Here is a 14,539-nt window from a genome sequence, read left to right as displayed (position 1 = left end):
TATGGACACATTACTAGCTTTGAAAAAAACAATAATTTGAGTGTTTCGGAGTTTACAATTACAATCCAAACACCTTTTAAAACATACTAAATTTCATTATGACAACATTCAATATGGCAAAATTCCTAAATTTTCTGAACATGCATGACTTTTTTCTTGTATAAAAAATAAAAACACCATCTACTTATATATTTGATACCTTGTTCCCTCTGGGAACACACTTGAAGGAAATGAACTCATTTTCTCTAATTTATTATGGAGTACATGTCTTAATATATAAACTGCATATAAATGAAATACATAGAAGATTCATATTGATAAAAAAAAATAATCTGAGTACTTTAAATATTTTACAAATACTCTTATTTACTTTACATGTTAATTTTAATTTAATATACTAAGTTGATCTTAACTAAAAAGACTAAAAACTAACAGCCAATTTAAGGAAATTATAATTTTTTATGATTTTTTTAGTATGTGATCATTACTTATAAATCAATTAAGCTTTATCCCTGCAATGGGATAACAAGAAAAGTGCATAAAAGTGCACAAGAGAGCCTTAGCAACACCCATGTTAAACCTGACTCCAAAAGAATAAACTTAACTGGAGGTGTGAAGCAAAATCATTTATGGCTGCAATTTCTCAATACTTGAACAGAGTTCAAAACTTTATGAATGTGCTACTTGATGAAATATTCAATCTCAAATACTTAAAATTGTTGCATGAACTAACAAGCATCATTGTCCTTTGTTCTATTCCCCTTGACTAGGCCACTGGCAGTGGAATAACTACTAATGTAAATTAGTAGTTGATTAACTACTAATTATTCCTTTTTTACACAGGTGGGTATTGGAACAGACGACTTCTGACTCCTGTCAGCAGGCTCTAGCCTCATGCCATAAAATGCTACAGAAACTAAACAAAATAATATAACACATGTTTGACATAACCTTATCAACTGCATTCCTTAGGTGAGCCATTAAGTTTATTTCCATGTGCTGATATCTTGCAGAAATACAGTACTTAGACCAATCTTACCCCTGAAGTCTGTCAAATCCTCTAGAGTCTTCCGAGTACTCAGATGTATTGTCTTGAGATTGTGAATCATCTTCGGATGAATCTCTAGTCTTCCTTTTATAATCATCATACACAAGTGGAATCCCATCAAGGTCATCTTCATCTAACAAAAAGATGTCCAATGTAATTACGACATGTGCACAAAAACATAGACTATATATTAAGTACAGTATTCTACAAAAAAAAAAAAAAAAGTTCCTTAGGAGGAAAAGAAAATTCACTTGCTCCTAAAGTAAGAATACTTTAGTGTGTGTGTGTAGTTAGCATCTTAAAATATCACTGACATGATCTGGAAGTCTCATATGTTGGTTTCTGTAAACCATCTAACTACCAATACTTAGGTACAGAAGGGATACAGAAGGGATCCCTAAGGTAAAGGAAAGGGTACGGAAGTAAATTCTTCCAAATGTTTCTGGCTTCTTCAACCATTGTTGGATATACTACAGTACAAACATTCTTTTTCTATATGATGAGGGTGACCCACAGAACTTCCTGAAAGATCTGAGCAACATTAGTGCCAAGAATATTTCTGAAGAAGCAGTAGATGTATTTATCCACTTGCTTGTAATGAGATGTAGAAACATGGTAATTGCTTTAATGGTATATTTCAGAGAAGAACCAATGAAGGAATGGTGGATGTCCACCATACAGAAAGTTATATCATTATACCAGTCCAAAGTACAGTATTTCAGAAAAAATATATTTAAGTTAAACAAGTCCTCCTGATAAAACAACCCTGCTTCCATCAAAACAAGTTTGCCATTACTTTAAGTTCTATCTCTACTATGAACTACAAACCCATCTCATGTAAGTACAGTAACTATAATCTCTTCAGGATGTAACAATTCAGAATAATTTACTTGAAATCAATTTGACCCTCAATTCTTAAAAAAAAAAAAAAAATGAATAAATGACACTGGAGAATCCCTACAGGCAGGCAGTTCATATTTATATGTCCACCCAAATACACACACTATATGTGTGGGAACCTGCCACTATGGCTTTAGAAAATAAAGGAGATCTTTTATTGATGGCTTCAACAGGAGGTGAAGCCAAGACAAACATGCTATGATGAATTTTGAGCACAAAATTAGATCACATAAAAGTAACTGAATCTGACATTTCTAGAATGTCATGTGCACTCGATTCAAAGTAGGCAAAACCCCTATTTAATGTTTTTGTGTTGGGTATAAATAGGAGCTGCCCCACACGGGCCAATAGACCTCCTGCAGTTTCCTTTAATCCTATGTTAAACAAAAATAAGAACTGCTTCGACTTGAGAATGGTCCAGGACGGACCGAAACGTCGTCGTCCCTTCAACTTCTAGTGTGTGGTCTGGTCAACATACTTCAGCCACGTTATTGTGACTCATCGCCTGCAACTGCTTCGAATTGGTGAATAGGCAGTCTGCAGTGTCTATTATTCCTATGTTGGATATAAATAGGAGCTGTCACTTTATGAGTTGCCATTCAGAGGCTAATAGGCCTTCTGCAGTTTCCTGTATTCTAATGTTCTTCAGGCCATTTAAGGTGTTTAGGTGTCTCCTTGTGATTAATAAGGCTTGGCCTAACGTATGTCTAGAGCAATATTTCATAAATGGCTTCAAAGTAATTCCAAACCCGAGATGAAGGATCGCTTCAAAAGTCTTGGCTTACCAGAAAAAAAATTAAGTGATGCTATTTTATGGTAATAACCCATCACATTCACAAGAAGATGAGCGAACCAAGGAAAATATATTTGCTACATTCTTGCCACTCAACCTAACTTTCACCACCTTCCTCAATTAACACAACCATACTCGCCTGAACATTCCACGATCATATGTGGAGAAATATCTGGACCCTTGATGAGTACGCATATTTGGTAATATTTATTGTTATTATCAATACAAAGTTCTGAGGTGTTTTGTTTAAAAACTATCAAATGAAGCTGTAATATATTATGTATTTTTGCATATAAAAATATAATTTTTTATGGTTGAGACGATTTGACCAAAGATCTAATCACAATTACATATCCATATTGAACTAATAGGATTGGAAGATATCAAATCTATATAGTATACACAAAAGTCTCAATCACACAAATAGAATCATGACAAGCAACTTGCCATGACTGTTTTGGCTGCGCTGGGTGTGTGGACCAGAGTTATCATACACGGGTGTGCTGTCCGAGCCATCTGCTCCCTCATCTTCACTCTGGTTGGCCTCAACCACCTCCCATTTAGAAGTTGTAACAGCCTGTATACAACAAAACCATATCATTAACAGTTGAAGAAAACTGAGGATATCCAGTTTGTCAGAAAGTATATAATAACACACAATTCTACTAGCAGCTATTGAAAATGAACAAAATATACAAGTGATATGAAGTTACATTTGATTAAATACTGACCTGAGCTTGGACTCGCTTGGGGCTGACACTCTCCCATTTAGAAGAGACAAACCCTGGGCCAGGACCATTGTCAGAAACTATGGGGCCCTTCAGTGGGAGGCCATCCACACCACCAACATCTTCATCATCCACTATAAAGAGAGTTCATTTTGAACAAATTATCAAGATGACAACATTTTCATTAATACTTTCTATCAACTCTTTGATATGCATTATCTATTAATAAGGTTACCAGTGATAGATGCTAGAAAAATTCCTGTCAAATCTCTCGTTTAGTCCTAAGGCTTATATGGTAAGAGAGACTATTAACCACACACATCATGAGGAGGTTCATTTCCTAAGCCCATTATGTGTATCTTTAACCTTTTTCAATACAGCCAACAGGATGGGTATGGGGTGCATAACAAATAAAATCAATCGACTATGCATATCTTACACAAACAATAACAGCAACTCATAAAAAAAAACTGCGATAATAAAATTTCAAGCATATTATAATTTGTATATTCATGAGTTACTTATAATGTATGTAAATGCATCAGATGATCAGCAAGCATCCAAGCAAAATGGAAAAGGCTGCCAGATTTCATCTGTGCATATTTTAAATACATTTTTAGTCAACTATTTGTATTACCCCTCATTTATCCACCAACCTCCATGCCCAGAGAAGACCACCAGACTTATTCAGACATCCAGGAGGACACCAGAGTCGTTCAAACATCTAGAACGACACCAGAGTCATTCAAACATCTAGAACGACACCAGACTCGTTCAAACATCCAGAACGACACCAGACTCATTCAAACATCCAGAACGACACCAGACTTGTTCAAACATCCAGAACGACACCAGACTTGTTCAAACATCCAGAACGACACCAGACTTGTTCAAACATCCAGAACGACACCAGACTTGTTCAAACATCCAGAACGACACCAGACTCGCCAAAACATCCAGAAGGACATCAGACTTGTTCCATCATCTAAGACACCAGACTTCCCAAAGCTCCAGAATGGCATCCAACTTATTCAAACCGATAGAATAACACCAGCACTGCCTAAACCCAAATGCCTCCAATATTGCATTCATATAAGTCTGGTCTTTTCATTGTCAACCTTTCTCCCCCCTCGCATGACAATCATCTCACAGTAATTCATTATTTTCCAGGTCACTGTGTGGCTTTTTCAGCCTCCCTGTGTCTTCCACTTTTTTTCCCCAAGCAAATATTAATTTTGCCTACTTAAAAAAGTACTGCATTATATCAATGAAAGATATATTGTAGGAATTATGCAACAACTTACAGGGAGCACCATCTAGATCATCTTCATCGTCATCATCATCATAGCCAAGCAGAGCCGAGATTGCAGCACTCTTCATTAAAGGAGAATTAGCAATTGGTATACCATCAATATCTTCTTCTTTCTCCTCCTCTTTGATGGGTATACCATCTACATCATCTATAGGAATGCCATCAACATCATCTGTTGGGATTTGCACTGGATCCACAGAAGTGGACATCATCATCATCATCTCCTCTTCCAACTCCATCTTCGTCTCCTAATTGAAAAGAAAGACGAGCATTACACAAGTGTTCATTAGACGCCCATTATTTAGTACCATTTCTTATACCATTTGTTTTGAGTACATCAAAGGCATAAAGGCTACATACAAACTGACTAAAGACTCCTGCAATAAAAATGAATATTACAAAATTAAACTTTTAAATACATATTTCAAAAGATGATTAAGTAACAAAAATGCACCCTATGAAATTAGGAAATAGTGTATGTAAACAAAAAATAGTTTCTAATTTATTGATTTATGTTTTTTTCCTTGCTGCCATATTTCAACTATCAATATTGGTCACTATATTCAAGGAGACACTACTGTGGAAGTGCAGTACAAGGAGTATTCCTTTTCTAAATTCACAATTTTTCTCTTTGGTTGGCTCACATCCAGAAGGCCTGATGGTCAACACATTTTCAATAATGTACTATACTCCTATTACTCTTGCAATTAAGAAGATTTTACCATTCTTTATAATTTCCAAAATTAACTTGATCCTTTTTCTGTCTCCTGTCTGCTTTACTGCAAAAAGTGTCTGCAGTTGCCTAACAGCATTACAGTATGCTCAAATTTAGGAAAAGCAACGCAAGTGCATGTGTCTAAAAAAAAAAAAAAAAAAGTTTACTCATCCTATAGTGGTCACCAATATCCTCTTAAGTCAAACCAGGAGTTTGGAGCTGGTGGCTTTTGCAGTCTGTCAGCGATAGATAAAACAATGACTGTTTAAGTGAAGAAGAAAAAAAAAAGGTTCTCCACTGAGGCAGGATATAAGAAAATGAGGGAAGGATAAAAAGGAAATTACAGTACTATATCTAATCAAGAGACCAAGTGATCTCTAGATGAACTGATGTTTGCTGGCAGTCTAAGAAACCCCCTGGACAACTTGACAAAAGGGAAAGAATTGACATCCATCCCAGAAGCCAGTAAAAGAGGCTATGTCAACGTCAAACAGTAAGTGGCGATAGTATTGGGCATAAGATGGCACTACACAAAAAGTAGACAAACAATGAGACCAATAACAACAAAATGGAAGACAACTGACAGTAAAAAAAAAAAAAAAAAAAAAAAAAAAAAAAAAAAAAAAAAAAGGCAGGAAAGTCCATCAGACCAGCCCTTAAATTAGTAGAGAACAAGGATGCAAATACTGTACCACACTAAAAGCAACACCACTTAAGTCTCCATAAAAATTGAAGCATAACTGGCTCAAAATCTCCAGAATGCATCTCCTGATGCAAAATTTAGTGGTTAGATTGCAATCCTTCATTTAAGTCCATCCATGAATCATATGGGGGTGGTGGATTCCAGAGATTGGTAGAAGGCAGGGACAGTGAGCAAGAAGGGTCAAGAACCAAGGCTAAGTTTCTTATTTCCTCTAATAGCTTGGCATCATCAGCAAAAATATTCTTTATTCTTTCTGGTGGAGCATTTATATAGGCAATGAACATTACTGATACAAGACCTGAACCCTGCGGTACTCCACTGGTAACATTTCTCTCGTTTGATACATTGCCTCTAATTACTACCCTCATTTTTGTCAAAAATTTTCATCCATGTTTGAAGTCTCCCTGTCACTCTTACATTATGTTCCAGTCTCTAGAACAACCTCATCTGTGGGACTGTTGAAAGCCATTTTTAGGTCCAGATAAATGCTGTCAACCCAACCATCTCTCTCCTGTAAAAAAATCTCTGGTTCTACCATAGAAACCAAGATTACTTGTTACACAGGATCTTCCTATTAGAAAAACACTGTATACCAGTGAGGGAATGTGTGTGTATGCCCCATGAGCGAGTGTGTATTCATGAGGGAAGGATTCATTGTGACTGCCCAAGTCCTCGGGCCAGGCTTGGGGAGTAGAACACCTCCCAGAACCCCCCCCCCCTTCCCCATCAAGCAGTATTATATTTGGTAAAGGTTCAATAAGTCTCGTTCCTACATGGTAACAACTTACAATGGTACACCATACCAACACATTATCAACTTTCTCTGAGTTTTAACAAACCAAAATATATTTCATGGTGGCAAGAGCTACAGGTTTTCCAACTATTGCAATTAGCTTCAGCTAACCTGTTTCATGACAGCAAGTTATTTGGACAGGTTTAGACAAATAATTAAATGCATCTCTTCCAACACACAAGCCAGCAAGTAGGGGATGCTTGATCAATGGCTATGAAGACTTATGATAATTCAAATGGCCAATTCTAAGCCAGGTAAAATTCATATCAAATGTTGGTGGATATTTCTAGAAAACTATACTTTAGCTAAGAGTTGTGGCCACATGGTCAGTAGGATAGGGAAAGTATATACAAATACACCGGAAAGTCAAATCAAGAAAGCATTCGTTATCATCTAAACAGGAATCTTAAAAGATAGAAACTTTGAATCCTTACTCTTTTCACAAGGCCTAAGAATAGGTTTTGAAGATGGATTAGGAACTCGTGAGGGTAAATGGCCCAGTCTTCCCAGGCACGGCAACACTGCATAATACGTTGCTTGACCTGCTCTGCTCGAAGCCTTGACTCCACAAGATTATATGCTATGTGAAGCCCTTCAAATATTTCTGCTAGTTTGGCCTGAAAGCTGTATAAAGTATAAATACAAAAGTTACATTCAAAGTTCTGCAAAGAAAAGCATCAACATAAAAGCAAGAACAGGAAAAGAAAGAAGTAATGTATTATTAACAAATATTAATTTGAGTATTTCTTATTGATTTAAAATTCAGAGAATAATCACACATGAATGGTAAGAGAAACTATGATTCAAAAACCAATCAATTGCAAGTGAAAGTGAAATACAAGCAAGAGGGCTAAAAGCGAGAATGGGTGAGAGAAAGATCAAGTGAGTAGCAGCAGTACAGTAGAGTATGCCTTGAGTATTGTAGTTTATCAAATAATTAAATACAGAAAAAGTATACTAGTATGCTACATTTGTAAATATGGAAACAGGAGAGGTGTAAATTAATATGCATGGGGTGAGACGAATTAATCACAAAGAATGAGAAGAGAAAGTTATTAGGGCAGTAATTATGTCCATATGGAGAGGCCAGCTAGCGTTGAGAGTAAAAGGGAATAATACATTGGTTAGAGATGAAAGGAAGTGTGACTAGTATATTTTATGGGTTGAATACTTAAAATTCTCACTCAAGTTATAGTACTGTAATGAAAAATGTGGATAATGCAAAGCAACAATCATAGTAAAGAAAAAACCTACGTTGAATGTAATGAAACACCATCTTCTGGGAGACCTGGAGGCTCCTTGGAGCTAACCAGGCTGATATGAATGTATTAAACCCTGGTATCGGTCAAGCAAATGGAGTTCTTAGGCCTACCGGGACCACGAGGCAGAACCTGGCCTCCTCAGAGAGGCACGAGGAGCAATGGCCTATAGAAACCCCCGTGTGGTTGGAAGCATTCTATGTCTGCCATCGACCAGGTCAGGCACCCAGAAAGTAAGTGCCCCAAAGCAAACCCCTGTTCTAGTCAAGAAATTGCTACTGAAAGCCAAACTAGTAGACAAAACTCCCCAAATGAAAATGAGCAAACGAGTATGACATCACTACGTCACCGCGCCGCTGTCTGCGCAGCTAAGAGGGAGCCGAAGACCCCCGCATCAGCTATCCACCCCCTCAGTTCTGAGGCTAGATATCAAAATCCGCGAGAAAACCACCGACCAGGAGGGAGGGTTGCCGGGGGAGCCTCCGAGTCTCACCCAGAAAAAAGGCGTTTCATTACATTTAGCGCTGGTTTTCTGGCGGAGGCCCCCCACGGCTTCACGGAGTTACTTACCCAAAGACAAAAACATGAGGGAATTATCCGAGAGGTGGTCAGCACTCGCTCCTCAACTCAAAGTCGAGACAACTGGCTGCAACTGGTCCCTATGCGACACAGGCCCGACCTGGCCTTTGAACAGTGACAAGGTAGCGAGCGACCAAGACCCTGGTTTGACCTCCAAAAGCCCTGTAGCCGAATGTCAGTCCAAGACATGTTACCAAAGATGGCAGCCAGCACAACAAACTTACGAATGTCATGGGAATGAGGCTATAAAAGGCACAAGGACTCGTGATGTCATACCCACCGTGTATACTCGGTGTATACCCACCAAGATACTCGTGATGTCATACCCACCACAGCCCGGACCAACCGGGCTGTGGTGGGTATGTGGGCCTGCGGGCCGCTCCAAGCAACAGCCTGGTGGACCAAACTCTCACAAGTCGAGCCTGGCCTCGGGCCGGGCTTGGGGAGTAGACGAACTCCCAGAACCCCATCAACCAGGTATCAACCAGGGGATAGACCGCAGGCTGGCTGGACCGAATAACCCTGCGGACAACCGGGAAGACCCAACCCCTGGAACAGTTACGTAGGGGAACCGGGTCAATCCAAAGCGCATTCCCGGCCACAGAGGCCATGGCGCGCAGGTAACGGCACATAGCCGCAACCGGACGCAACATGTGATGCACCCCCTGGACTAACCAACCAAGCATCAACAACCCAAGGACCCCTTCGGAAAGCAGCAGTCTCATTCTTCGCTAGAAAAGAAGGAGACGGCTGCAAACGAACAAACCTACCACCAGGACCGAAAGAGCAGAAACCCCTGCACCGGAGGAGAGCATGAAGCTCCCTGACCCGACCCCCAGAGGCCAATGCCAACAAGAAAAAGAGCCTTGGAGAAACAATCCTGAACTGAAGGGACCACCACAAACCGAGGAGAAGGATCTCAAAATCCTGTCTGGCCGACTCATGCTCTGTGAAATATTAAATAAAACCCAACTAAACACTTATGGTTTTACAAATGCTTCCAACCACACGAGGGTTCCTATAGGCCCTTGTTCCTCATGCCTCTCTGAGGAGGGCCAGGTTCTGGCTCGTGGTCCCTGGTAGGCCTAAGAACTCCCTTTGCTTGACTGATGCCAGGGGTCCAATACATTCATATCAGCCCGGTTAGCTCCAAGGAACCGTAGAGGCTCCCCCCAGAAAAGGTGGAGTACCAAAAGATGGTCCATAAGAGAAATACGAAGCATGTTAAATGTTAACAGGAATAAAGACAAACAAGTATGACAAGAACAGTAAATATTCCCATGGAGCTCATGAATTAATCATTTGACTGCAGTATTCATCTTTAGAAGAAAATACCAAGACTTCATTAGACATGGTATTCAACTCAAAATTGGCAACCTTGGAATTTTTGTCCATGTACAATAGTTATTCGTCAAATTCAAAAAGATCTTCTTTCTTAAATTTATTTGTGCATGCCACGAGAGTAAAATTACCAACATGCTGTTGTCTGGTGGCAACATCACTTAACTCAAATGTAAAGATTAACACCGTGCTAAACATTTACACCCATGCAGTGAGAAATATGACTAGGATTTTCCCTATTTATTTATTATTCCTATTTTCACTGCAAAGCTAAGCATTTTGATTTGATTTGACCGATAATTTAACACCATAACAGCAGTCACTGGCATCCAAGATACACACAAAATAATAGCACATAAAAACAGAGCCCTCAAGGAAAGAAAAGTACCCCTTAAAAATAAGACACAAAATATCAGCGGGTGTTGCTCATAGTACCACTGAAGCATCTACAGTACCCTGTCTCAGCCAAACTCTAAGAAATGACCTCCAGTTATTCTGCTAGATTAATTTAACTTGCATGTAGGGGACGGAAATGTCATTACAGTAATTCCATATTCACACAAAGCTGCACTTTTTTTCTACCAAAATTTACAAAAGTTAGGGGTGCAACTTATAATATACCGTACTGTAATACAAAGCTGATTACAATTATTTACATGGAATCTCCAGACACGCATTACTAGCCCCTTTTATCAAAATGGTTATCATGACCATCACCAATACTAACACCACTCAGCAAATACACAACATTGGGTTACGTATTGTATATATTGTTTTGATGTACAATACGCAACCATAAATAACCTCTTCACTTTTTTACACTTGTCTTTACTTTTAATAAAAAAATAAGCTTGTGTAAATTTAGCCTGGGAATATCAGGAAGCTTGTTTGACAGACACTAGGGAAGCTTGGAAAACAGGGCACAGATATTATTCCCTACACACAGCTTTGTGAGTAGGGATACTGGATACTTAGATAAAATATAAACTTGCCCCTAAAGAAATGCAAATCCTGTTCAGTAAATTAATGGGAAAAGTTCCAAATTGCAATTTTGCAGGAAATTCAGTGTCACAAAAGCCATCTTTTATTCCGGCATATATTATAGGAATATTGTATTAAAATATAAACTGTAATTCTGAAGTGGGCGCTTTTAAACTGATGGCACAACTTTTGGGCGTTATTTAGAATGTAGGCCCAAGCTTTAGAATGAATGTGGTACCAATTTTCAAAAAAGGAGATAGATCACTTGCGTCAAACTATCGGCCAATTTGCTTAACGCCTATTGTGGGAATGTTTCTTGAATCGATAATTCCAAGTCATTCGTCTTCATCTTGAAAAACAGATTAATAAATGACTCGCAACATGGTTTAACTAATGGTAGTTCATGTTTTTGCTATCATTCTATTCCAGCATAGATGAGGCAGTTGATAGTGATAAGGTTTGTGATGTTGTATATCTTGACTTTAGCAAATCTTTTGATATAGTGCCATATGAAAGACTGATTAAAAAGATAAGAGGCTCACAGTATTGGTGTGCATTATAAATAATTTGTAATTCCTTGTGCCGTAAATTCTAAGCATTTAAACATGTTGGCAAAATTCCATTCTTCTCTATTCACACTGATTTTACACACAAAATTTCCTCTCTCCTACATTTACTCAATATGACTTACTGTTAACCCTTGCCTCACCCCCACCTCCCTCCTCACACAATTTACATAACCCTTTCATTCTCCTGCACCAAAACTGTCAACTACACACAAGAACTTAATGAACCTAATTAACTTGCGCATAATATAGCTCTTTAGCCACAAAAACTTTCTTTTTAACAACATGCAGTACTGCACTTCCACATGTTAATGGCATTCAACTTTCCAGAATAATTTTCTGGAAAGTGGAAAGATAAAGTCACTATCATAGGCTCTCTTCAGATTCATAATGAGCGGGTACTCCTTAGTGATTCTGGCATAACATCTCCACTTTAACCCCAACTATCTAATAAGACAACCTCATTCACCTTGCCAGTTTTTTTTACTTTGGGAAATCATTATCCACTTATAAAAATTACCCATAACATTCAGGCTACTAATGCCTCTGTGGTTCCAACACTCAAGGGTCACATCTGCCTATATACAATGGTACATTCAATTCTAAAGTAAATACAGTAACATTAAAATTTTAGTTATCTGGCACAGTACTACCTTGTTTGGTCTAATAGCAAGTGTTTTCTACATACAGTAATCCATTCCTTTCCATTTTTTTTTGCTGGATTTACTAATCGCTTTATACACCTCATGCACACCTGCTATATAAACATACTAAACTGAATTGCAGTAAAATGAATTGCATAAACTGAAATTACTGAAATGTATGCATTCCTGATTCTTACCACTTTTAAGGATATAAAAACTAAGAACTTACTACCTTACCCTTTTCTATAAAACGAGGCATTTGAAACTTTTACGCTGCAGTTATGAAGGATGTCCGACACAAGGTATAATCTTGCAATCTGAAAGTAAAGAATTAAAGAAAATTACAGCTTAACATTTAATGTACAATATAACTTGTCATATAGTACTGTATTGTATATGAATGCCTTTGTGGGGAAGTGTTAATCACATGCAAATATGATAAAGAATTGGATTTATTTCCATTTTTTTTATATTGTAAGTTTAAAAATAATAATAATTTAAACTTCAAAAAAAGTGCAATCCATCTAACGACCTTGACACAGTACATTACAAAGGTTTTTAAGTTACAAAAATCCATTGGAAAAGTGTAAAGAAAATGACCTGCGTTTTGCCTTCTCGTTTTTTTCCCTAGCAGCAATGATCATAAACATCTCTTTAATTAGCCAATTCAGAAACTGATTCATGAACCTTCATATTAATTGATCATTAGTTTAGTCATTGAGATGAGATGACCTCATGTATGGCACCTCCATCCATTGTTGATTGACCTCATGTCTGCCTAGCTATATCTGCAGCAAATGAAATCTAATTCCAGAGCCCTACTTCATAGCAATTGTGCCCAGTGTATTAATACCTCTAATTTAATTGTTCGTATTTATTCAAGTTATCATTTACCCATTCAAATACAGTATACTTCAGGCATCTTCCTGAAGCTTTTCTCAAATGACTGCTAATTTTAGTGTACATTTCAGCAGGGATTGGCAGATCCAACTTAGGGCAACATTCAAGACAAGACCAAAATCAAAGGAAATTTTTACATTCAACTACAAACTGAATGAAACTTTCCCATTCAAATAATAGCTTAATTCGTATACAAAATATACATATATGACAAGCTGCATAGTACAATACAATTAAATCCACACAATCAATTTCCACTATCAACAGTTTTGCATGTGTGTAAAGTCTCTTCTCTGCTTGTAACAATAAATACTGAATACTGTACTTATAGCTTACAGATTTTAACACTATATTTTACTGCCAATGTGATACGGCACAAACATTCCTTAACATCAACCGTAGCTTTTGTTAAAACCTGATCCTAAATGGGTAATGGAGCAGTAACAAGAAAAACATTGGTGAAGGGACCTTCACAAAACACAGATAATCATGACCGGCATCATACATTTAACAGTACTGTACTGTACTTACTTTTTTAGGCATAGCTGTGTTGTTATTTGTGAGAGCCTCTGTAAGGCACTGACAGATTTCTTCAGCTGCATCTGCATGTTCAATACACCAAACCATGGCTTCCCCAATCCTCTCTCTCTCTGGAGTCATATTGCGAATCATTGACTCTAATCTCCCTCTTTGCCTGATGGTGAAATATGGAAAGATATTTAATTAAATAGAACAATTAACATTTTACCTATCTTTCTGCATTTTTAAGCACTAAAATCTTAAAATAAAATCCTCTTATCTCCTTAAGAGGATGGCTAACATGCATAACCTGCTCTTAAATTACATTAACACCTGCACTTGATAAATCTGTTAAGATTGCAAAGTGGTGATTTGCCCATCTAACAACTGAAGCAGTCATCACATGCTATCATAAACAGTGTGAAAAAGAGTATGGACTATCTAAGAAAGCACATTTTGAGAGCAGACTAAACAAAATTAAACACAAAAATACACAGGGACATGTAATAGATACAAGAAAGAAAACTGAAGAAAACATAACAAATACAATTTATCCAGACACATTTCGGTGAGTACATATACAAACAATCAATAATACTCACGCATTTGATAAAGATCCTTTCTTGTTTTTATCCTCCTCCTCCTCTTCCATTTTTATTAGTTCTTCTGGCATTCCTTGCAAAAATGGGTTAAGAGGTGGCGGTTTCCATATTGATCCATCTGTCAAACAGAGCAAGTGATGAGTATTTATTGTAATC

The 14,539-nt window shown here is 37.6% G+C and overlaps 1 protein-coding gene across 1 annotated transcript in view; it reads right to left on the bottom strand.

The window, feature by feature from the left end:
- LOC123763931 (U2 snRNP-associated SURP motif-containing protein) overlaps positions 1 to 14,539 on the bottom strand; it is a 35,633-nt gene that overhangs the window by 3,771 nt on the left and 17,323 nt on the right. Inside the window, exons 13-20 of the mRNA XM_045751248.2 lie at positions 14,384 to 14,501; positions 13,794 to 13,956; positions 12,600 to 12,679; positions 7,427 to 7,616; positions 4,774 to 5,029; positions 3,473 to 3,603; positions 3,189 to 3,318; positions 1,040 to 1,181 (exon numbers count right to left, since the gene is read on the bottom strand). Coding sequence (XP_045607204.1) covers positions 1,040 to 1,181; positions 3,189 to 3,318; positions 3,473 to 3,603; positions 4,774 to 5,029; positions 7,427 to 7,616; positions 12,600 to 12,679; positions 13,794 to 13,956; positions 14,384 to 14,501 — 1,210 coding nt within the window. The remainder of the gene's footprint in view (positions 1 to 1,039; positions 1,182 to 3,188; positions 3,319 to 3,472; positions 3,604 to 4,773; positions 5,030 to 7,426; positions 7,617 to 12,599; positions 12,680 to 13,793; positions 13,957 to 14,383; positions 14,502 to 14,539) is intronic.

Source organism: Procambarus clarkii, chromosome 23 (genome assembly GCF_040958095.1).
Source record: "Procambarus clarkii isolate CNS0578487 chromosome 23, FALCON_Pclarkii_2.0, whole genome shotgun sequence".
NCBI lineage: Eukaryota > Metazoa > Arthropoda > Malacostraca > Decapoda > Cambaridae > Procambarus > Procambarus clarkii.
The sequence above is the reverse complement of the archived record's forward strand: the minus strand, read 5'-3'. Positions and strand labels throughout refer to the sequence as shown.